The 21,377-nt window shown below is 49.2% G+C and overlaps 2 protein-coding genes across 6 annotated transcripts in view; one reads left to right on the top strand and one right to left on the bottom strand.

The window, feature by feature from the left end:
* AP1B1 (adaptor related protein complex 1 subunit beta 1) overlaps positions 1-21,377 on the bottom strand; it is a 57,011-nt gene that overhangs the window by 9,790 nt on the left and 25,844 nt on the right. For 3 of the 5 annotated variants that reach the window (XM_041729069.1, XM_041729070.1, XM_041729074.1), the window contains 13 exons: positions 20,663-20,798; positions 19,248-19,493; positions 17,835-18,025; positions 16,820-17,041; positions 13,844-13,964; positions 13,279-13,374; positions 12,158-12,273; positions 11,652-11,817; positions 5,982-6,080; positions 5,191-5,450; positions 3,897-4,098; positions 3,116-3,136; positions 2,424-2,567 (listed from right to left, as the gene is read on the bottom strand). In XM_041729069.1, coding sequence (XP_041585003.1) covers positions 2,424-2,567; positions 3,116-3,136; positions 3,897-4,098; positions 5,191-5,450; positions 5,982-6,080; positions 11,652-11,817; positions 12,158-12,273; positions 13,279-13,374; positions 13,844-13,964; positions 16,820-17,041; positions 17,835-18,025; positions 19,248-19,493; positions 20,663-20,798 — 2,020 coding nt within the window. The remainder of the gene's footprint in view (positions 1-2,423; positions 2,568-3,115; positions 3,137-3,896; positions 4,099-5,190; positions 5,451-5,981; positions 6,081-11,651; positions 11,818-12,157; positions 12,274-13,278; positions 13,375-13,843; positions 13,965-16,819; positions 17,042-17,834; positions 18,026-19,247; positions 19,494-20,662; positions 20,799-21,377) is intronic. The other 2 variants (XM_041729072.1, XM_041729073.1) reach the window with 1 other exon arrangement.
* LOC121475630 (40S ribosomal protein S27-like) lies at positions 625-1,756 on the top strand. Its single transcript, XM_041729075.1, has one exon. The coding sequence runs from the start codon at positions 1,449-1,451 to the stop codon at positions 1,701-1,703; it is 255 nt and encodes an 84-aa protein (XP_041585009.1). The 5' UTR covers positions 625-1,448; the 3' UTR covers positions 1,704-1,756.

Below are 21,377 nucleotides of genomic sequence, written 5' to 3'. Positions count from 1 at the left end.
ACTGCCTGAGCCAGCATCCATCCCTCCTTGCCAGCCCCCACACCCTACCAGGCCCACCTCCCAGTGCAGTCTATTGCCTCCAGCCTCAAAGGCGCCCTTCTTGTCCAGGCGCCATCAGCACACATCAATTCCTATTGGCCTCCTCACTGGGTACTTCACTTCTATCCTACCCCTTCCAATCTGCCTCCACAGTGTAGGCAAAGCAATCTCTCTTCAGTATAAATGTTTTACTTCTGCTTAAAACCCTTTTTTTTTTTAAAGATTTATTTATTTATTTACTTATGATAGAGAGAGAGAGAGAGAAAGAGAGAGAGAGACAGGCAGAGGGAGAAGTAGGCTCCATGCTGGGAGCCAGACACGGGACTCAATCCTGTACTCCAGGATCGTGCCCTGGGCCAAAGGCAGACGCCAAACCGCTGAGCCACCCAGGAATCCCCCCACTCCTTTTTTTTTTTTTTTTTTTTTTTTTTTTTTTCCCCCACTCCCTTTTTAAAAAGATTTTATTTATTTATTCATGAGAGACACAGAGAGAGAGAGGAGAGAGGGAAAGCGGGAGAGAGAGAGAGAGAGAGAGAAAGAGAGAGAGAGAGGCAGAGACACAGGCAGGGGAGAAGCAGGCTCCATGCAGGGAGCCTGAAGTGGGACTCGAGATCCCGGGATTCCAGGATCATACCCAGGGCCGAAGGCAGGTGCTAAACCACTGAGCCACCAAGGGATCCCCTGCTTAAAACCTTTTAATGGTTTCATTGCACCAAGACTGAGGGAAACCCTCACAGCCTGGCGATGCTGATTTTGCCAGCTTCTTCCCTCCTTAATCTATAGTCTAGGTGGGAGTCATGGAGAGTACTAGCTCTAGGTAGCACAGTGGGATCTGGATCTGGATGGCATCTATGGGCATCTTCAGGTGGCACAATGGCAAGGAGGCATGACACTTAATGGGCCAGGGTCAGGGATGCTGGACATGTTGCCGGGAGGACAAAAGTCCCATCACTGAGCCATTGTCCTGCATCCCTTTGAGTATGTCTTGCATGGTTTAAATATATCCTGAAATTGGTGGGAACCTAACTATGGGGAAACTAAAAAAAAAAAAGCTTATTCTCTGTTTTGTTTTATTGGAACTTCACTGGGAGTCAGTCACCATTTCAGGAACTAAGGGCACCACCAGCCACATTGTTTATAGCTATAGTTTATAGCACTCGGGCTACAAACACTATGTGTGGCCATCGTGTGGACTCTAATGTGCCTACACCTGACGACACCAGATCTTTCAGGGTGGGTATACCTAAGCCTTTACAGTTGAAATATAGAAGTATATTCCTCTTTCATGAAGTGATAGTATCTTTCTGATTCTGAAGTGATAAGTATAGGTAGGCTGCACAGTCCACAAATCTCCTTCAAGAATTGGAAATAAAGGTCCTTTCCGGCGGTGACGACCTCCCCACGAGAACATGCCCCTTGCAAAGGATCTCCTGCACCCGTCCCTGGAAGAGGAGAAGAGGAAGCACAAGAAGAAGCGCCTGGTGCAGAGCCCCAACTCCTACTTCATGGACGTAAAGTGCCCGGGATGCTACAAAATCACCACCGTCTTCAGCCACGCACAGACGGTAGTTCTGTGTGCCGGCTGTTCTACCGTCCTCTGCCAGCCCACGGGAGGAAAAGCAAGGCTTACAGAAGGAGGGTCCTTCAGGCGGAAGCAGCACTAAAAGCTCCCTGAATCAAGATGAGTGGGACACTATCCCAATAAACAGATTTTGGATTAAAAAAAAAAAAAAAGAATTGGAAATAAAGGATGTGTTAGACTATGTCTATCATCCAGGAGGGAGGGGCACTGGGCAGGACAGCCCCCAGAACTGCTGCTCTAACTACACGGGGCCTCTGTCAGTTCTCTGGGAGAGGTGGGCTCTCCCTTACCTCCAGGCCTTTCCACAGGCTTTATCTCCACTTGGAGCCTTCTCTCCACTTTTGCCTAATTCTTTTTTTTTAAGATTTTATTTATTTGACAGAGAGATATAGAGCATGAGGACAAGAAGGCGAGCGACTGAGGGAGAGGGAGAAGCAGACTCCATGCAGAGCAGGGAGCCCAACACAGGGCTCCATCCCAGGACCCTGAGATCACGACCAGAGCTGAAGGCAGACACTTAACCAACTGAGCCACCCAGGTGCCCCTTACCAAATTCTGACTTGATCTACAGGCCTGAGCTCTGCTCTGGGAGATGATTCCAGGCCCCCAGGCCCAACCTAGCATCTCTTCCCTGTGCTCCCACGGCTCCTGGCTGCCCTCAGCATCGGGTTGGCAAACTATTGCTCCTGGAACCCATCTTTGTTGGCCTGAGCAGATTCCACGGAACAGGCCATTTAAGGAACCCAGACATCAGTGTCTAACTTCCCTCTGCTCCTGCCGTGAAAGGAGGTGTGGTACTTACTGCTTTGGGGGCCACATACGACCCTGACAGCGTGCCCACGCCACTTGTCAGGTCGAAGAGGTCACTCAGGCCACTGCCCATGGTTGCTCCTAGGTTCGCTGGGACTGCTGCTGCTGGGGGTGCCACAAAGTTGGGGCCCCCGATCTGGAAAGGAAGGGAAAGGGGTCAGAGGCAGGCTTTAGAGGTGGGGACATCAGGGGCCCAGCATGAGAGGCGCACCTGGCACTCTAGAAAATGGGACGGGGCAGGAGGGGGGCTGCAGGGCTGCTGTCATACCAACTCTAAGTTGCAGAGACAAGACAGGGTGAGGGGAGTAGAGAAGAGAGATTGTGCCTTCCCATGACCTGCAAGCCTCCAGCCTAAGGAGTGACCTCTGGGAAAGGGCTTGGGATACTCATAAACTAACCTGCAGCCCACAGATAAAAGGAGTACCCAAGACCACTGCTGTGAGGCTAAGTGGACAGAAACACACTCTCCAGGATGTCACGGAGAGCCCTTGGAAACTGAGAGCGCGGCTGATCCACAGAGTGACAAGGCAACTTTGTCTCAGGGTACTGAGGATGGGACACTAGATAGAAGGCCACAGCTCAGCAAGGAGGGACTGCTTTGACATCATCCACCCCTTGGGATGCTGGGCCAGCACTCAGGAAGAGCAGGGACAAAGGCTAGATGGCACAAGGGTTGAACCGTACCCCTTCAGGCTCATCCCCCATCTCCAAGCAGAAGCAGGCAGGGTGAAGAGAACAGGCAGCCACATGCAGAGAGAAAAGCCAGGAAAGAAGACAGAGAGACAAGAGAGAGAGGGAAAGAGGGAAAAGATTAGTCACTGTTGCTCCATTGAGAGGAGTCTGAGGCAAGACAGTGCCAGGCTTAAGAGGGGGCCCAGGCTATCTCTATGAAGGACACTGCTTTTGGGGCTTCACTCTACCACCCACGTCTTCTGGCATGACCCTTCCTACCCTTTCTTGTGTGATGCCTAGGGGACCTGAGCCAGACATGACCAAGTGACAGGGGCTCTGCTACCCTCTCCTCCCGGCTCTACCAGCTACCTGAAGAAGTCCCAGGAAGATACCCAGTCCAGTCTTACCATACCCTTTCTACAGAGGGGGACTGTCCCTGACTTCTCATGGGCCTCTTGGGCCTGTTGGGATGTTACCCCACGCTGGTGCAGGATGTGGGGTAAGTGGACACTGGTCTGGCTCCTCTAGCCTTACAGGTCCCAAATCTGTTGGGGCTCAGTGGCTTGGCAAGAGGCTAAGTCCCGTATCTGCCACATACTATGCGCTGTTGGAAGGAAGATCACCTGAACTCTTGAAGCCTGTTTTCTCCCCTCTAAGTAGGGAGTGACATAGTCACCTTCACAAATAGGTGTACCTGAGGCCCTTGGTTGGTGAATGGCACAGACGGGATGTTCAGTGATTGCTCCTCTGAAGGTCATTATCAAGATCATCCAGAGGGGGCCCCAGGACATACCAGGCTGTCAAGGCCTCCACCAAGAAGGTCCACGGCTCCCATCTGCACTGAGGAGGTGGCCAGAGGTGGGCCGCTCACCGGGGGGCCGAGGTCCAGGTTGAGGAGGTCACCCAGTAGGTCGCCCTGGGTGGGAATGACATCTGGCTGCTCACCAGAGGGTGCTCCGGCAGGGGCCGTCTCAGGGCTTTCTGTGCTCTCGTTCCTGTGAGGACACAGGAGGGAGAGGGTCAGTGGGGTGGGCCCTGGGCTGTCTCAGGGAGATCAGAGTCCTCAGTCTGTAGTATCCTCTCCCAGGACAAGCACCTGGGTCTCCTCACTGTTCCAGAAGGGCTGTCTATACGCCCCCTCCCGTTCCCCTTTCCTATGACTGATACATCTTTTTGGGTCTCCAAGAGATCCAGCTTCATGGGGGTGAGTGAAGGGAGGGGTCCTCTGTATTTCCATTACTTAGCACATTCTAAAGACTGATGTCTGTTCTGGAGAACTGGGCACCAAAGCCAAACCAACCACCAGGGAGTGGCAGAGGAGGGTGAGAAGAACAGGGCTCTGGAATTAGAATTGGGGCTGTGACTAGCTATGCTGGTTGTGGGATGCTGCACCAGGCCCTCAAGCTCTCTGTCCTACTGTCCTCGTCTGTTAAATGGGGAGACCTCTTAGAGCTATTGTTAAGGATCAAATGAAATCATCCTGGTATGTAGTAAACATTCATTAAAAAGACATTAGAAAAAAAGAAAAAAAAAAAAGAGAAAAAAAAAAAAAAAAAAAAAAAAAAAGACATTAGAATGGGGGCACCTGGGTGGTTCAGTAGAATGGGGGTGCCTGTGTGACTCTACTCTTAATTTCAGCTCAAGTCTTAATCTCAGGTTGTGGGATTGATTGAGCTCAACAGGAATCTGCTTGAGAGTCTCTCTCTCGCCCCCTCCACCCCACCCCACCCCACATTTTTCTATCAAATAAATAAATTAATTATAAAAAAAAGTCACGGGCAGCCCCAGTGGCGCAGCAGTTTAGTGCCTCCTGCAGCCCAGGGCATGATCCTGGAGATCCTGGATCAAATCCCACGTCAGGCTCTCTGCATGGAGCCTGCTTCTCCCTCTGCCTGTGTCTCTGCCTCTCATTCTCTGTGTTTCTATGAATAAATAAATAAAATCTTAAAAAAAAAAAGTCACTAGAATGGTAATTTCCTTGATTCCAGCCTTGCCATGGGTTATCGCATCAGGCTTGAGTGCTTGGGTTAATGAACCGCAAAACCAGGTGGGGATGCTCAGCCTAGAGACTGGCCCACTTCACTCACGAGGCAGTGCGAGGTGGCAGGCTCTTGTGCACAACGCCCCGGCCCCCCTCCACAAAGGCGCTGGGAGGCTTATGGTAGACAGAAGCCAGGGTGCCAATGTAGCAGATGAGCTCGTCCAGCAGTGTGGGCTCAATGAGGTCTGTCTCTTCAGAGATGAGTGGCTTCTCAGCCAATACCACCTCCTTGGCAGCCACTGGGTCCGTGGAGAGCAGACGCCAGTAGATGTAGCCACGGTCCCGCAAGTCTGGGTTATCAGAGTCCTTAAGCAGTAGAAGAGGTGATGAGAAGCCTATTAAACTTGGAACAGAGCAACCAGCTGGAGAGAAGGAAGGAGCCCCTCCCCATGCCCCATGACTGAGGCATGGTCATAGTGCTGGCCAACAGCAGTGATCCTGAGCAGTCCCACATTACCTGTCCCTAAACGTGGCCTGGCCCCTCGATTTCCCACTCTAGCCCAGTGTTAAATAGGCCAGTCCTGCTCCTATCCCCACTCCTCACTCCTCTCCAAAATCTGTCTTCCCTGTCATACAAACCCTCTGGTTCTCCCAGACCTCCCTCTCCTCTTCTGTTTATAGTCTATCTCAACTTCACCACCCGACCCACTCCATCGTGATTTATCTGTGACTGAGCTCCCTGAGCAGGGATGCTGGATTACTCTAGAGCCAACCCCCCAGTGGTGCCAGTCTTAGGAACAGGACCTTGGCAGGAAGGTCTGGCAGGCTCCTTGGACCCAAGCACCCCCTGTGGAGTGAGACCTGCACAGGGCACAGCAGAGAGGCGCAGGCACTGACCTGAGTAGCCAAGCTGAGAACCTGCTGTACCAGTTCCTGGGTCTCTGTCGGCTTCTTCAGGAAAAGTTTCACGATGGCCGTCAGTAGCTGCAGCTGGACCTGTGGAAGACAGAGAGTGACAAGTAAGAACAAGCAAGGGCTTCATTTGAGGATAGAAGAAAACAAAATGAGGGCCTCAGAAAGGGGAAAGGCTGTTGTTCAAAGAAAGGCCTTGGAAGCTGAGGAGAGCTTTCCCAGGTTTGGAGTAGGTCACAGAATACAGACTAAGGCCCGGGAGCTGGTCATGCTAAGTAGCCTAGACCTTGGCATTACCACTCAGGAAGGAGATAGCCCTATTTGGCAGCCCAACACTAGGGTCCTAGAAACCTGTCAGGGCTCCCAGCCTCATGGTGCCTTAAGGAGTTCACAGCTTAAAAAGGCAACATATGTAGCTGGTGTGCTTCTTAAAGGGACCATATGTCAACAGCAGAGATGATGCCAGCGAGGCCCCAGGGACTGGGCCAGCAGGGCCCAGAGAGGCAGCCTGTGATCAAGGAGCTGGGCTTCTACCAGAAGGTAGGAACCATTCCTGCCCAGCCCTCTCTCAGCCCCCGTATCTCACCCTGCTGCTGCCTTCACCAGATCATGCCCCCTGCTGCCCTCGCCTGGCCACCATCTTCTCATCCCTTAGGGCTCATGCTATCCCAAGCACCCCCACACTTCTGCACCCCCTCATCAGCACTGCCCCACAGTATTAGAAATACTTTCCAGCCATCAGGCTGTCCTGTGGAGACAGCCCTGTGAGAGCAGAGATGATGACTGTATATCTGGTTGTATCTCTGGTTATTGCTCTACTGAGTGTCCAGTGCATAGCAAGCACTTAAGAAATGGTCCATGTCAGGAATCAAGCAATCCAGAGTCCTTATGATTTGGTTACACATGGGCCAACAGTAGAGGAGCAGTGGGCTGCCAAGGTAGGAGGTAGCCCAGGAACAGGCTTCTAGGACTTGGCTACAGCCCCTGGCCAGGTAATCCAGGGGAAGCCATTTATCCTCCTTTGGTGGGGAGATGGGTGCCTGCTTCAGGGGATTCTCATGAACCCTGAAAATCACAATTTATGACAGCTGATTTTTTTAAAAAATATTTTATTTATTTATTCATGATAGACATAGAGAGAGGAGAGAGGCAGAGACACAGGCAGAGGGAGAAGCAAGCTCCATGCCAGGAGCCTGACGCGGGACTCGATCCCGGGACTCCAGGATCGCGCCCTGGGCCAAAGGCAGGCACCAAACTGCTGAGCCACCCAGGGATCCCCATATGACAGCTGATTTTGAAGCTAGAGTTACATCACACCTCAGTTTATGACAAAGTCATACAACTTCTCTGATTCCATTTCATTTATAATGTCTATATAAATACCTCACAGGATTAATGGAAGAGTCCATAAAACAAGAAATGTAAAGAACTTATCGTCTATTCTGCTCAATATACAACAGCTGTCACAATGATCATCAATATCACCGCAGCCAGCACATGGGAATTCTTTACCAAGTTCTCCTCAACCTAGGTCAGCCGGCTGCCTGGCATCATTCATCACTGTCAGGTCTGCTACACTGCCTAGGAACTCTGGCCACTAGCGCAACTCCTCCCACCTCTCACCAACACACTGACACCCCTGCATGTTAGCCTGCATGTTTAGGGCAACCTATCTGCAATGATATCTCTGCTTCTGCTACTATCCAAACAGGGGCAAGAGGCAGGCTGGACTGACATACCACCTCAGCCAAGACTTTCTGAGCTCCCTGTCCATGGCTGGAGAGGCCTAAGAGCCCAGGGCAAGGAGGCTTAGAGACAATCTAAAATAAGTTCCCTGGGGTGCCTGGGTGGCTCAGTCAGTTGAGCATACAACTCTTGATCTCCACTCAGGTCTTGATCTCAGGGTCCTAAATTCAAGCCCTGTGTTTGGCTCCACGCTGGGCCAAATAAATAAATAAGTAGGTAAGTTAGTTACTTAATTCCCAAACTGTTAAGCACTAAACAAGTATTCTTATAAAAGCTTTGAATGGTATTGTGAACCCAGGAGGCAAAGGGAGCTGGCCACTTAATTAAAACCACCACCAGCACCACCCAGCTACAGTGTGCAGAGTACTGGAGTGGCCAGTTTATACACATCATCCAATAAGCTTTGCAGGAACCCTGCACTGGAGACAAAGAAACAGGCTTGGCAAGTTTAACTTGCTCCAGGCCACTCAACAGGGGAGGAACATAGATTAGATTGTTTCCTCAAGCCAAGTTCCTGCTCAAGCTTTCCCTTGTCCAAATTTTCTAAGCTTGGGCTCTTCAGCAGGCTTTAAGAAGGCAGAAGTGGCCACAAGATTTACTTTAATATATGGACAGAAACACCCCCCAGAGGATACCTTCTGCAGTAATCCCAGATAGGACTTGATTGCAGGGCAGAAGGGATCCCAAGCCAGGCTCTGCTTCTCTCAGAGACAAGCAAGTTAAGGCTGCGGCTAGTACAGTGGTGAAAGTAAAAGCGGCAGAGGCAGGCTGACCTGGGACTTGGCAGGTGACAGTGGGACCGGGTGATGGTAGGAGTTACTACTATTATTTTGTGATAGACATCTGTTGTTTTTGCCCACCTAGCACCTAGTCTGTCTTCTGGTAACAGAAATGCTGTCTTTTCTTCAGAGAATCACCCTCCTCTGTTTCAATCTATGGAACCTGGAATAGGAGTCTGACAGACCTGGCCAACTGGAATTATGGCAATTAGCTCAGGATAATGCAAACAGGCCTGGACTGCTGCTGGAACTACCAAGGGATTAGGGCACTTGCTATACAGTGAGGACACAGCCTGGAACCACTGACCCCACATAGGCCATACTCCTGGGAGCCTTCCTAAAGGAGAAGCCGCCTCAGGGAGACAGACACAACTCTGATGTCACCATCTGGGCACCCTCACCTAAGCATGCTTGAAGAGAACACACTCCTGGATCTTATTAGCTACAGGAACCAGTAGGTCTCCTTTGTTGCCGGACCAGTTTACTTTTAAATCAATTCTGATCAACACCAATACTACCATTCATGAGTGCTTATCATGGGCTGGGTGCACGACAAGGACATTACACAAAGCATCTCATTTAACTTACAGAGCAACAGGATGAGGCAGAGCCTTATGACCCTCATTTTATAAATGAGGACACTAAGGCTCAGAAAGGCAGAGAATTAGTGTACAGCCACCAAGCCAGGAAGGGGCAGAAGAGGGATTCGGAGTTTGGGGTCTCCTATTCTAAGGCTCATGCTCTGACCCAAGAGGTTACACTCCCCAGTTGGGAAACAAATATTTCTGTGCTTACAAACCCGTTTTAAAAGCTGTCTTGCATGAGCAGACAGTGCCTGGTTCACAGAAAAGGGAATACAAATGAAAGATGCTCAACTCCACACAACAGAAATGCAAACAAAACCAACCAAGGTACATCTTGTTGTTTATCAGATTGGCAAAAACAGTTTGAGAATATACTACGTTGGCAGGGAGGTAAAGGGAGGGCTATGCTACCTCTGAGACTGGAATGTAAATGAGAACAATTTCCATACCAGAAGAAATATGGAATATTTCCCCACATCTCCAAGCACAGGCCCTTTTACCAGAAAGAATTTACCTAACAGTTTATCCTCCAGCTATACTTGCAGATGTGCCCTACATAGGTTATTCATAGCAGTACTGATTAAAACTAAACTAAACTTCTCTGATTAAAAGAGAAGACTGACACCTACATATCCATCAGGGGAGGCTAGTTAAATAAACATGGCACTACGCAGCCATAAAGAGTCCCATATATTATAACAGCAGAAACTTCAGATATATTTTTAGGAGAAAAGGGCAAAGTGCTGTACAATTTCTTTCTTTCTTTTTTTTTAAGATTTAATTTATTCATGAGAGACAGAGAGAGAGAGAGGCAGAGACACAGGCAGAGGGAGAAGCAGGCTCCATGCAGGGAGCCCGACGTGGGACTCGATCCCAGGTCTCTAGGATCAGGCCCTGGACCGAAGGCGGTGCTAAACCACTGAGCCATCTGGACTGCCCAGTAGTGTTTATTTTTAAGTAATCTCTACACTTAACATTGAGCTCAAACTCACAACTATGAGATCAAGAGCTGCATGCTCTACCAACAGAGCCACTTAGGTGCCCCACAGTAGTGTTTAAAAATAAATGAGAGGTGGGGTGCCTGGGTGGCTTAGTCAGTTGAATGTTAAACTCTTGATCCCAACTCAGGTCTCAATCTTAGGGTCATGAGTTCAAGCCCTGTATTGGACTCCATGTTGTGTGGAAACTAGTAGGTATGTATGTGCGTATGTACGTATGAATTAATGAATAAATGGTAACATATACACAGTGGATCCTTATTATCCGCAGAGCCCATATTTCAAATTTGCCCATTTCCTAACATGTATTTATAACCCCCAAATCAATGTTTGGGGAGCTTTCATGGTCTTTCACAACTAAGTGCAGAGCAGCGAGAAGTTCAAGTCACCTGAGGTACATGCTCCCAGCTGAGGTCAAAGGAGATGACGCTCTGCCTAGTTTCAGCTCTCATACTATAAACAAGTGTTCTTTTCATAATCTACTTAGGGCTACGTCTTTCAAATTTTGCTTTTTGTTGGTGATTTCATGTTTAAATAGGCCCCCAAGGATAATGTTGAAGTGCTGTCTAGTGTTCTGAAGCATGAAGAAGTTGTGATTTGCCTTACGGAAAAAAATGTGTGTCAGATCAGCTTCATACAGGCGTGAGTTACAGTGCTGGGAGCCATGAGTTCAATACAAATGAATCAATAATATATATTAAATAAGGTGTCCCATGGGCAGCCCAGGTGGCTCAGTGGTTTAGCGCTGCCTTCAGCCCAGGGTGTGATCCTGGAGTCCCGGGATCGAGTCCCACGTCGGGCTCCCGGCATGGAGCCTGCTTCTCCCTCTGCCAGTATCTCTCTCCCTCTCTCCTCTCTGTGTATTCTCATGAATAAATGAAATCTTTAAAAAAAAATAAAAAATAAAGTGTCCCTAAACAGAAACACATAAAAAACAAGATTAAATACTGATTGACAAAAATGTGATCAGAGGCTCATAGGAACAATGGTTTAGTACTTGCTAGTTCAGTATTTGCAGTGACTTTATAAAACTTAAGTATCACAAATAACAAAAACCAATTATATATGTGTTTGTTTACTCGTATGTAGGAGTATGTATTCCTATACTGTCTCTGGAAGTACCTCGAAGAAACCAAGAAATGACACTGATGATCTCCATGAACAGAACTGAGTTGCCAGAAAAGTGGTAGGAAGGAGACTTTTCATCATGCATCCATCCATATTTTTTTTCAATTTTGAACCAAGTCAAAGAATTACCTATCCGAAGATAAATATAAAATTAAACCTCCAAATTTCTACTTGCCGTCAGTGTGCACCATCATAGACTGCGCCCATAGTCCCCCTTAGGTACTGGAGTATGAGAGCAAAAGGGGCCATCCCTGTCAGCCTTACATCACTTATCTGTCCACACCATCAATGCTGTATCATGAAGGGCAGAGCCCCAAGGACTACTGAGGGGAGGATTTCAGAGTGGGATGGACTGCAGTGGTACCAAGCTGCCAGTCATGACCCACATCCCGGCCCAAGTCACCACACCTGATGGCTCACCTGGGTGCTCTCATCATGGAAGCCTTCAAGGAAGCTCTCTAGCAGCTCATCAGCATTGTCAATTCGCTCAGCATACTCGCCTACAATCCAAATCATGGCAGCCCGGGCCTCAGGCTCATCCAGGGAGTCCAGGTTCTCACATAGTGTGGCGATCACACTCTCATACCTAAGAGACAAGCACACAGTCAGCATGTGAGCAATGAAGGAACTCAGACAACCCAGAGGAGGCCCAGCAGAGTCCAAGAGAGACAGGAAGCTGCCCCACAAGATCCTGAGAGGGTGGTGAGTAATGGGATTTGAGTTTATCTGTTACATTTTAGTGGTTATTTGGTTTGGGGAGTGGAGGAGAGGCAACTCAGAAGTAAGAAAAAACAATAGGTTTCTTTTGAGAATGCCATTTATGGCAGAGAAGGAAGAGGGGAGAGGCTCCTGTTGCTTCCCCTCCCCTCCATGCCTGTCCCCAGGACAGCCACATCACCCTTACACTAAGAGTGGTGGGCACATACTTGTTGGGATACTTGCGAAAGATGTCCTTGATGACCACAATGGCTTCCTGGACCACATAGTTGACCTTGGTCTGGATGAGATCGAGCAGTGTGCTCACACAGCGTTCTGCAGATTGCTGTGGGAAGAGTAATGTGGGCAAGGCCTTTGTACCCACTTCCAACAGAACCTCTGATGATCATGTTTCAGCCAAGGGCTCAGTCATGTCTTGCTCCCTTTCTTGTCACAGTGGGAAAAAAAGAGAACACTTTCTCCAGATAACCAGTGGGAGAATGAGTACAGAATGACAACCTGGGGATGGCAGGGACCTAGAGAGTTAGAATTAGACTGAGAAAGCCAGTAGATCTCCTGAGAGTGGGGAGGGTATTTGAAGTGCTTCCAGGCCGAGGCAGTGACTATGTTCCAGCCTGACACCACCTCACTTCTACTTATTTCCCAAAACGGGACCCTATGACCAAAAATAGAAAGTCCCTACTTGAAGCCCCTCCAACCCCTTATTCCAGTATGTTACACTAATGCCCTTATGGGAGAGATTCTCAGGATGCCATCAGTAGCAGCAAGGGGAAAATGCCTCAAGGGGCTGGGGTGACTAGCTGTCCAAGGATCTCCCAGTCCCCAACGAGCTAACTTAAAGAGTCAGCTCAGTGGTTAAGGAAGGTCACCATAGGCAGAGAATATAAGGGATGAAATGCCAGGACACAGAGGTCTGGACAGCCCTTGAGAGCCTGGAGAAAACGACATACGGTTAGTTGAATCATGATTAACGCGAAAATGTTCAGCAGGCAGAGAACCCTGCCCCAAAACTCATGAAGTGAAAGCTAAGTCTACCAGGGGCACCACCAGTTGGGGCTGCCTCACCCTCTTAGCTAATGCTGCGGGAGAACCCATGGTTACCGATGTGTTTGTTTCATCTGCAACAACTTGAATGCCTAAAGGTGATCACAGAGAGAGAAGGAGCCCAATCAGATCTGCACAATGGATGCTTTGGGGCCTCCAGTGGTGACCCTCAGGCCTTCCTGGACCATGAGGAGCCGGCAGATTCTTCTAGAATCAGACTAGTTTTTCTGGTTTCAGCTTCCTTTCCTTCCCTCTCCTGCTAAAGGGCAGAGTCCCAGAGTCTCACCTCCACCTTGATGGCACAGCGCCCAATGGCTCGTACAGCCTTCCGTACAAAGTCCACATCCACCTCTGTTGCATACTCTTTCAGCTCTGCCAGGACCTATGGCCCAAAGAGAAAAGATGAAGTTGGGGGTGGGAACTTCCGGGGAACCCACATCCCTGGACAACGGGTATGCAGAGACTGCTAGAAGGATGGCATTCTGCCTCCCGCTCAAGAAGGGCCAAGGGGAAGGAGAGAGCTACCAGATGTCTGAAGAGGAAAGCAGGGAAGAACTAGTTGGCAGGACTGGACAACCCTTGTTTAGGCTGAGCTAGCTAACAGAGCCACCAGACTACCACTTTTCAATGGATGGATAAGTAATAGTAGGGAGAACAAATGTTTTAATCACAAAAATACCATTAAGATTTGTTGAGTGCTTGCTTACAGAGCCTTGCGTTAAGCACTCTTCATGAGATGAACTGTTAATGATGAGCTGTGGTCTCTGGCAGCCCACTCAGAGACCACAGCTTGGTGGTGGTATTGCTGTCAAAATCAAAGTTCATGCCCCTAGCTACAGCCCTCTGCTAACCTGGGCGATGTTGGCCTGGGAGGCCAGACGGATCATGATGTCCAGCTTCTCCAGCTTCACGTAGATGGGGTCATTGTATTTCACAAAGAAGACCTTCATTTCATGCTTCAGGATCTCAGGCCTGGTGGCAAGACAGGATTGCCCAAAGAGTAAAAAGCAAGGCATAAGCCCTGTGAGAAAACCCCTTTCATGTTTACTGGGGTATTTCTGCGGTCTGAGGTAGATCCTAACATCAGTGAAGACAATCACTGTTACGGCTGCAGAGTTCCTGAGTGAGGGTCCAGTGAAGGCCTGCAGAAGGTTCTGATTGGCCACTGTATGTCCAACATTATTTCAGGAAGGGAAGAGGGAATATGAGCAAGAGTTAGTTCGTATTTGAGAGTAGCAGGCAGCAGGTATGGGAATCAGACCTCAGTGCCAATCCCAGATGGGACCTGAGGCCTCTATTTCCTCACTCACAAAATCAGAATGACACCATGTAGGAATTGTTAGCACTGCAGGCCTCAGTCTCCAGCCTTAGAAAGGTCTGGCATCTGGGAACTCAGTTTTTGGGAGTGTTCTCACTGTTCCCTAAATGATAAAGGTGGCTAACCATGCCTATAATGTTTGTATAAACAATATGATTTATGCTGAATATCTGCTTTCCTTCTGGGCATTTGAAATTTTGGTAGGTGACCATGTGACCAGCTCCCAATAAAAACCCAGGGTGCTGAGTCTCCAATAAGCTCCCATGAGTCCTTCTAGAGAATCTCTAAACATCAGAGTGGTCCCAGGGACCCCAACAGACACCCACATCACAGGGCTCTTGTGAGAATTAGACAGGAAGCATTTAGCATGATCAATGCCTACTTCAGAGATGCACTTGCTATGTGGGAGCTGCACCACAGTGTTGCTGCTCCTCCCTCAACTAGTACCACCCACCTCTTTTTTCTTAGATGAGGAAATCTGAAAGGTGGGGGCTTGCACCAGGTGTATCTAGTACTAATAAGGGTAGAATCAAGAGTCACCATCCTCAGCTCTTATTTCTATGCCCTTTCCAGAACTGAAGAAAGAAGGAAAAAGAATGAGGACAGATGGTGAAGAGGGGAGAAGACACAGCAGAGAGAAAGGAGGGACTCTAGGTAACACTCAGTGCTCCTGTGCAAGCTGCAGAAGCCTTTGTCGTGCCTGGTGGGAGAGACAGGGTCCCAAGCTTGGGGTGGGGGGAGGAGGAAGACATGATTTCTGCAATCAGGACTTGGCAAAAGCTGCCTGACCCAATGTGAGGACTAGGCCAGATGCTGCCTGGGTAACCTGGTCAACTTCTTAAGAGATTTGCCATGTTAAATATAGCACAGGGAGCCCTTCACGCTGATCGTGATCTTTAGGTTGCTATATCTTACTAAATCCTACACTGCAACTACGAATAAATCCCTAGTCTCTTGGCTCTGTTTAGGCACTCAAAATGCTTTCCCAAATTTACCTCCCAATCTTCACAACTGCCACAATTCTACTGATATCTCTGGACTGTCAAGAGTGTTCTAAGAAGGGCAGCCTGGGTGGCTCAGCGGTTTAGTGCCGCCTTCAGCCCAGGGTGTGACCCTGGAGACCCAGGATCGAGTCCCAGTCAGGCTCTGCTTGTGTCTCTGCCTCTCTTTCTCTCTGTGTCTCTCATGAATAAATAAAATCTTTAAAAAGAAAAAAAAAAAAGAGTGTTCTAAGAACCAGAATGATGCTACAAGGACAGGGAGATATGCTGTCTTCCAAGAAAGAATGTCTACAAGAAACCCTTGTTTTCACATAGCCCTGTTCCCAGCAAGGGGACTACTGTAAAACATGGATGCTCACGAGTTAGTAACTGAGCGAGCCATTTGACCAAAAAGGCTGGGAGGATAACTCCAGAGACAAGCCCTACTGTTTTCTGGATTGTTCCAGAGATCCCCTCCTATTCTGGGCCCCTCAGGCCCTGCTAATTATTTTTAAGCTCTACCCATCCTAGGTATCAGGCACCTTCTCTTTGAGGCAGTGGCTTACAGCTGTGGTCATTCCCATGGGGCCAACAGAAATGAGCTTCTTTTTTTTTTTTTTTTTTATTTATGATAGTCACAGAGAGAGAGAGAGAGGCAGAGACACAGGCAGAGGGAGAAGCAGGCTCCATGCACCGGGAGCCCGATGTGGGATTCGATCCCGGGTCTCCAGGATCGCGCCCTGGGCCAAAGGCAGGCGCCAAACCGCTGCGCCACCCAGGGATCCCGAGCTTCTTTTTTAAAGTAGGCTCCACACCCAATATGGAGCCCAACATGGGGCTTGAACTCATGACCCTGAGATCAAGGCCTGAGCTAAGATCAAGAGTGCTTGATGCTTAACTGACTAAGCCACCCAAGCGTCGCCAGATATGGGCATCTGAGTGATTCTCATATACCCCTCCTCAGGTTCTAGGCTGATGCAAAGTCCATAGTACCTTGCCACTTTGGAGTCCTCCAACCTCAGAGAATTTGACTAATGCTATAGACTCTATCCCCAGGAAAAATACAGACAGAATCTTATATCCTGTTTCAGGAGGGTTCTGTGAATTATGGAGCCATCCATTGTTTGTGATTAAAAAGCACCATGCTGGTCTATACTTGAGCTGCTACCGGATTAGGTTAAGCCAGGGTTTCTCACTCTCAGCACTACTGACATTTTGGGCTGGCCAGTTCTCTGGGAGAGGGGAGGCTGTCCTGTGTACTGTAGGGTGCTGAGCAGCATCCTTGGCCTCTACCCACTAGGTGCCAGTAAAGCCCCCTGAAGTCTGACAACCAAAAATGTCTCCAGACATTTCCAAATGTCCTGTGGAGGACAAAGCTGTCTATGGCTAAGGTTCCTGGATTAAGCTTTTGAGATTTCCTACAGAGCTATAGGTCAGTTTCCCTTTAGGGTCCTGTTCCCAGGAAGAAACATCCCTCCCTCTACCCCCAATCCCAGGTGCACACTGCACATATGCAGTAGTCTGCGTACCTTTTCTGTACGATGAGGTTGATGTTGCGCAGGGCCACATACTGCAGCTCAGGCTCAGCTGACAGCAGCGTGACCAGGGGTGGGGCCAGCTTCTTGAGCAGTGTACCATAGTAGTCCAGATCCTTGGACAACATTTCCATGAACTTCATCAGCACCTTCACAGCAGACAACACCACAGCAGAGTTGGCGTGGGACAGTCTGGGGGTGACCCGCTCACAGATGCTGGGGTCCGTTCCAAGGGGGGTAAACAGGAGAGACAGACAAGGGAAATACCCTGTTTTTAGTTATTAAGAGAGCATGTTTTCCGTAGGAGGATCTAGATCTTGCTTCTGGTGCTCGCTAACTGACCCCAACAGGTTAAAACCACTCTGAGTTTGTTTCCTCATCTAGAAAATGGAGATGATGGTACCATCTTTCCAGGGATGCTGAAGGCTTTCATGAAACAACGCACATAAAGCCCTATGCATAGTAGTTAATAAACACTGGGTGTCAAATCCTTCCCTTCTCCCACTGCAAAAGGGTTCGTTCAAAACGGGCAAGATATCATGTTGGTTATGACCAAACATCAGGGTAGACCCAGCTGGGTGAACTGTAGGATTTCTTCCACCTTCTGAGCCAGTGTTTCCTTACCTGTAAAATGTGGACAAAGATGGGGCACCTTTCACAGAGATGCTTTAAGGAGCATCTAATGCATAGGAAGCACTCGGCAGAGCCCCAGCCACCCAGAAAGAATCCAACGAATGGTGACTCTGGTGCTATCTACCTCCTTTACTCAGCCCAAGGTGATCAGGGTCTCTGTCAACAATCAGATCAGGCGCTGGCCTTGGTTCTGGCTGTTTGATGCTGAGCAGGGAGCTGACTGCCTGGCTCTGGCCTCCCTTGAGACGTGCCTGAGGATAGTCTGTGGGGCAAGGACCTGGCAAAGGGCCCAGCAGAGGTCTGAGGCCCAGTTCACGGCTGAAGCCCCGCCAAGGACCAGGTCACTGGGCTGGCAAGCAAGGGGCAACCTGCTCACCTCTGGGCCTCCCGGTCATCCTTAGGCGTATAGTTGGCCAGGCAGTCCAGGATGAAGATTTGGCCCCACTCGGTGCACTCGTTCAGGGCTGTCAGCAGCTTATTAATGGACTGCGGGTTCAGGTCAAGCAGGTTGCTGCTGGGATGAGACTCAGCGATCTCTGAGAGGGCAGCCACTGCGTTTGCCACCACCTGGTTGAGAGGGTAGAAGGGGCAGAGGCTGGGGGTGCTGCTTGGGCCAAGCCACATTGGGGCTAATCATGCTTGCTGGTGAGAGACTGAATACCCTGAAAGGAACAGGACCCGATGGGCAGGGTTTGCAGCATGGTGACCCACTCTGAGCACTCACCCTACTGACTCCCCTGTAAACCAGAACAAATGTTAAGTGCCCTCACCAATGAAAAAAAAGAAAGAAAACAAAAGAAAGATCCAGCTCTAAATGCCTGGCAACAGAAAACATTCCTAGTTATCTAGCATGCAGCCCCTGCCTACCAGCTACAACAGCTCACTTCAGGGGATGTCAAGTGTGCTTCTTGGAGTTAGAAGATTCCTCTAGAACCCCTCAGAGCTGCTGGTAACAGATGGGGGGCAAGAATCCAAAGGGGCTGCCAAGTGAAGCACTGGGCTCTCAACCCACTTCTACCAGAGCAGTTGTTTTTATGTGTATTCTGCAGGGTTTTCAACTTTTCCCTGTAACAAACAGTGTTCCAATGGCCAATGCTGCACTGGCCTTTCAGTGCCCTTATGTGACCAGTGTTTCCATAGGACAGAGTGGGATGGCTAGGCTGAGGAGCTTGTGTATTTCACTCCAAACAGGGTCTGCTGAACTGTCCTCCAAACTGCTGCCACACCTGTGTGGAAGGAGAGGAGCTCCCCTCCCAGCCACAGTGCACTCTCCTCCAGGCTATGCTACTTCAAGGGTGACCCTCTGCAACGCTGTAACCCAAAGACGTGCGGAAAGAGAACCTCACATTCAGAGCTCACTGATATCTTGGTGAGTAGACAGTGACAATGACAGTGGCTGTTAGGGTAAGGAGTACACTAGTCTTGGCTGCATGCCCACTGTGTGCCAGGCCATGCTAGGTACATTACCTTCAAAGCTTAAGCCTCACAACACTCCTGCCAGCCATGGAGAATTAGATCCATCTTACTGATGAAGAAAAGGTGGTTCTGGAAGCCTGGGCAGTCTGCCCAAGGTCACACAGCTCATGTTAAAGAAGGGACAGAGAAGGGAATACAGATCTAGCTCCCTCCAAAGACGGTGCCTGAACCACTGCAGGCATGAGAACAATTAGCCTACCCAGCAAGACTCTGACTTCCAAGAACTGGGGAGTGCTTGGTAGAGGGTGGAGCCAAGATGTTCCCAAGCAGCCCAGGAGGTAGTGAAGCGGCACGGTGAGTGGCAATGGCTTACCATGGGGTTAGAGTCAGAGATTAGGTCTTTAAGGGTGTCCAGGAAGCCCTGGTCCTCTACCAGCTGGGCGTTGATGTCATGGAGCTTGGCTACACAGACAGCTGCTGTTTTGCGCACGTATGGGTCCTCATCCTTCAGGCACTTCCGGAGTGGCTCACACAGGTACTCTGTGATCTTGTCAACGCGGATGCAGCCCATGGTCCGCACAGCCAGGGCCCGGATCAGGGGATTGGGATCCTCACAGTCCTGAGGGGAACCAGTCATTGGCCGGCAGCAGAGGCAAGCTCAGCAACATTAGATACTGCTGTGGGATCTCCCACTAACTGTGGCCATCAGTGCCAAAAGTCAGTGCCACATATGGGCATCAAGCATTTGCCACATATTATGCTTGGGCTTTGTGCATTGTTGACTCTGATGCTCACAGCAGACATATAATACTGTTCCCATTTGACAGATGAAGCAGCTGAGCCTCCCAGGAAGACTGGGGAGCTCATCCAGTCACAGAGCAGAGCCATGATTCAAACCTACATCCATCAGGTACCATAACCCAAAGAACCCATCATGTGTCCGTATCTGAGCAATGACAGGGTAAGGGGAGCTAGGAAGGCTCTAAAGGTAGACAGAACTGACACTTCGGGGATGCCTGGGTGACTCAGTGGTTGAGTGTCTGCCTTTGGCTCAGGGCATGATCCTGGGGTCCCAGGATCGAGGCCCCGCATCGGGCTTCCTACAGGGAACCTGCTTCTCACTCTGCCTCTGTCTCTCATGAATAAATAAATAAAATCTTAAAACACAAAAACAAAAAAACCCCCTGACACTTCAAGTCCCCATTTGCTTTTTTTTTTTTTTTTTTTTTTATTCAGAGAGAGAGAGAGAGAGAGAGAGAGAGAGGCAGAGACACAGGCAGAGGGAGAAGCAGGCTCCATGCAGGGAGCCCGTCATGGCACTCGATCCTGGGTCTCTGGGATCACACCTCGGGCTGCAGGTGGCACTAAACCACTGAGCCACTGAGGCTGCCCCCGCCCCCCGCGTACCCCCCCCTCCCGTTTGCTCCTTAATCTAAGCGGAAAACACAGAAAGGGGCAAAGTCTAAAAGGGGAACACAGGAGCTCTGAGATGCTGAATTCTGCCCTGGCAAAGGATGTAGGGCATTGGTGCACCCCAGGGGGATATGAGGATCAATAAAGGCCTTAGGCTACCTCACACAGAATGAGTTAGCAGGGTCTATAGTAACTGATTTTTCTGAGAGAGTGGGAGCCCTCTGCTGGAGGACTAAGTGGCCCTCAGGCTGGGAGTCAGAGGGACTAGAAAGGAGCCTGAGTGTTTTTACTCAGGGCCATAGTGTCCCACCCCAAGAGATGGAGGGAAGATGGAGCAGTGAACACCCATGCCTTTCCTCCCACCAAGCTATTTACCTTCACAAAAGTGTTGACAGCCATGATGGCCATGTCCGGCTGACTCTTGGCATAATTCATCAAATACAAGTACACCAGCTTCTTCAGCTCCAGGTTGTCTGTCTGCATACAGTTCACCACGTCGGGAAAGAGGGCACTGAAAAGTCAAAATGGCATGAGCGTAGTTAAGGCTGGAGAAAGAAGAAGGTTTTTCAGAGAGCTAATGAGGGGTCTGGGAGGTGGGGTGGGGGCGCAGAGATAGTGGATGGGAGAGAAAGAAAAAGATAACAGGACTTCCTAGTAAAAGGGAGGACATCAGCTATGCTCTGTTACCATGAACAGATCGTATTTTTTTGTGTGTGTATAAGCTCTGTAAAATAGCAATCACATTATGAAGCTGCAGTGATACTACATTTTAAACATCCACATCCAAAGAAGCAGGCTATTTATTGTCCAGTTACCCAGATATAAAATATTAACTTGCTGCTAATGAAACAATAGTACTGCAGCTTCTTGTGGCCTACAGTGTTATGTTTGCTGTAAGAAAAAGATATGTGAACTCCACAAAATATATGAATAAAATTATAGAATGGCAAAAAAAAAAAAATCGTCGAAAAAAAAAATTATAGAATGGCAAAAAAAAAAAAATAATCGATCGTATTGGTAGCAATGGAATCGAAAAGGTGATTTGAAAAGCAAAGTCCTCTGTTCTTTTCACAGGATTCATTCATATACA

This window comes from Vulpes lagopus, chromosome 14, assembly GCF_018345385.1.
Source record: "Vulpes lagopus strain Blue_001 chromosome 14, ASM1834538v1, whole genome shotgun sequence".
Classification (NCBI taxonomy): Eukaryota; Metazoa; Chordata; class Mammalia; order Carnivora; family Canidae; genus Vulpes; species Vulpes lagopus.
The sequence above is the reverse complement of the archived record's forward strand: the minus strand, read 5'-3'. Positions and strand labels throughout refer to the sequence as shown.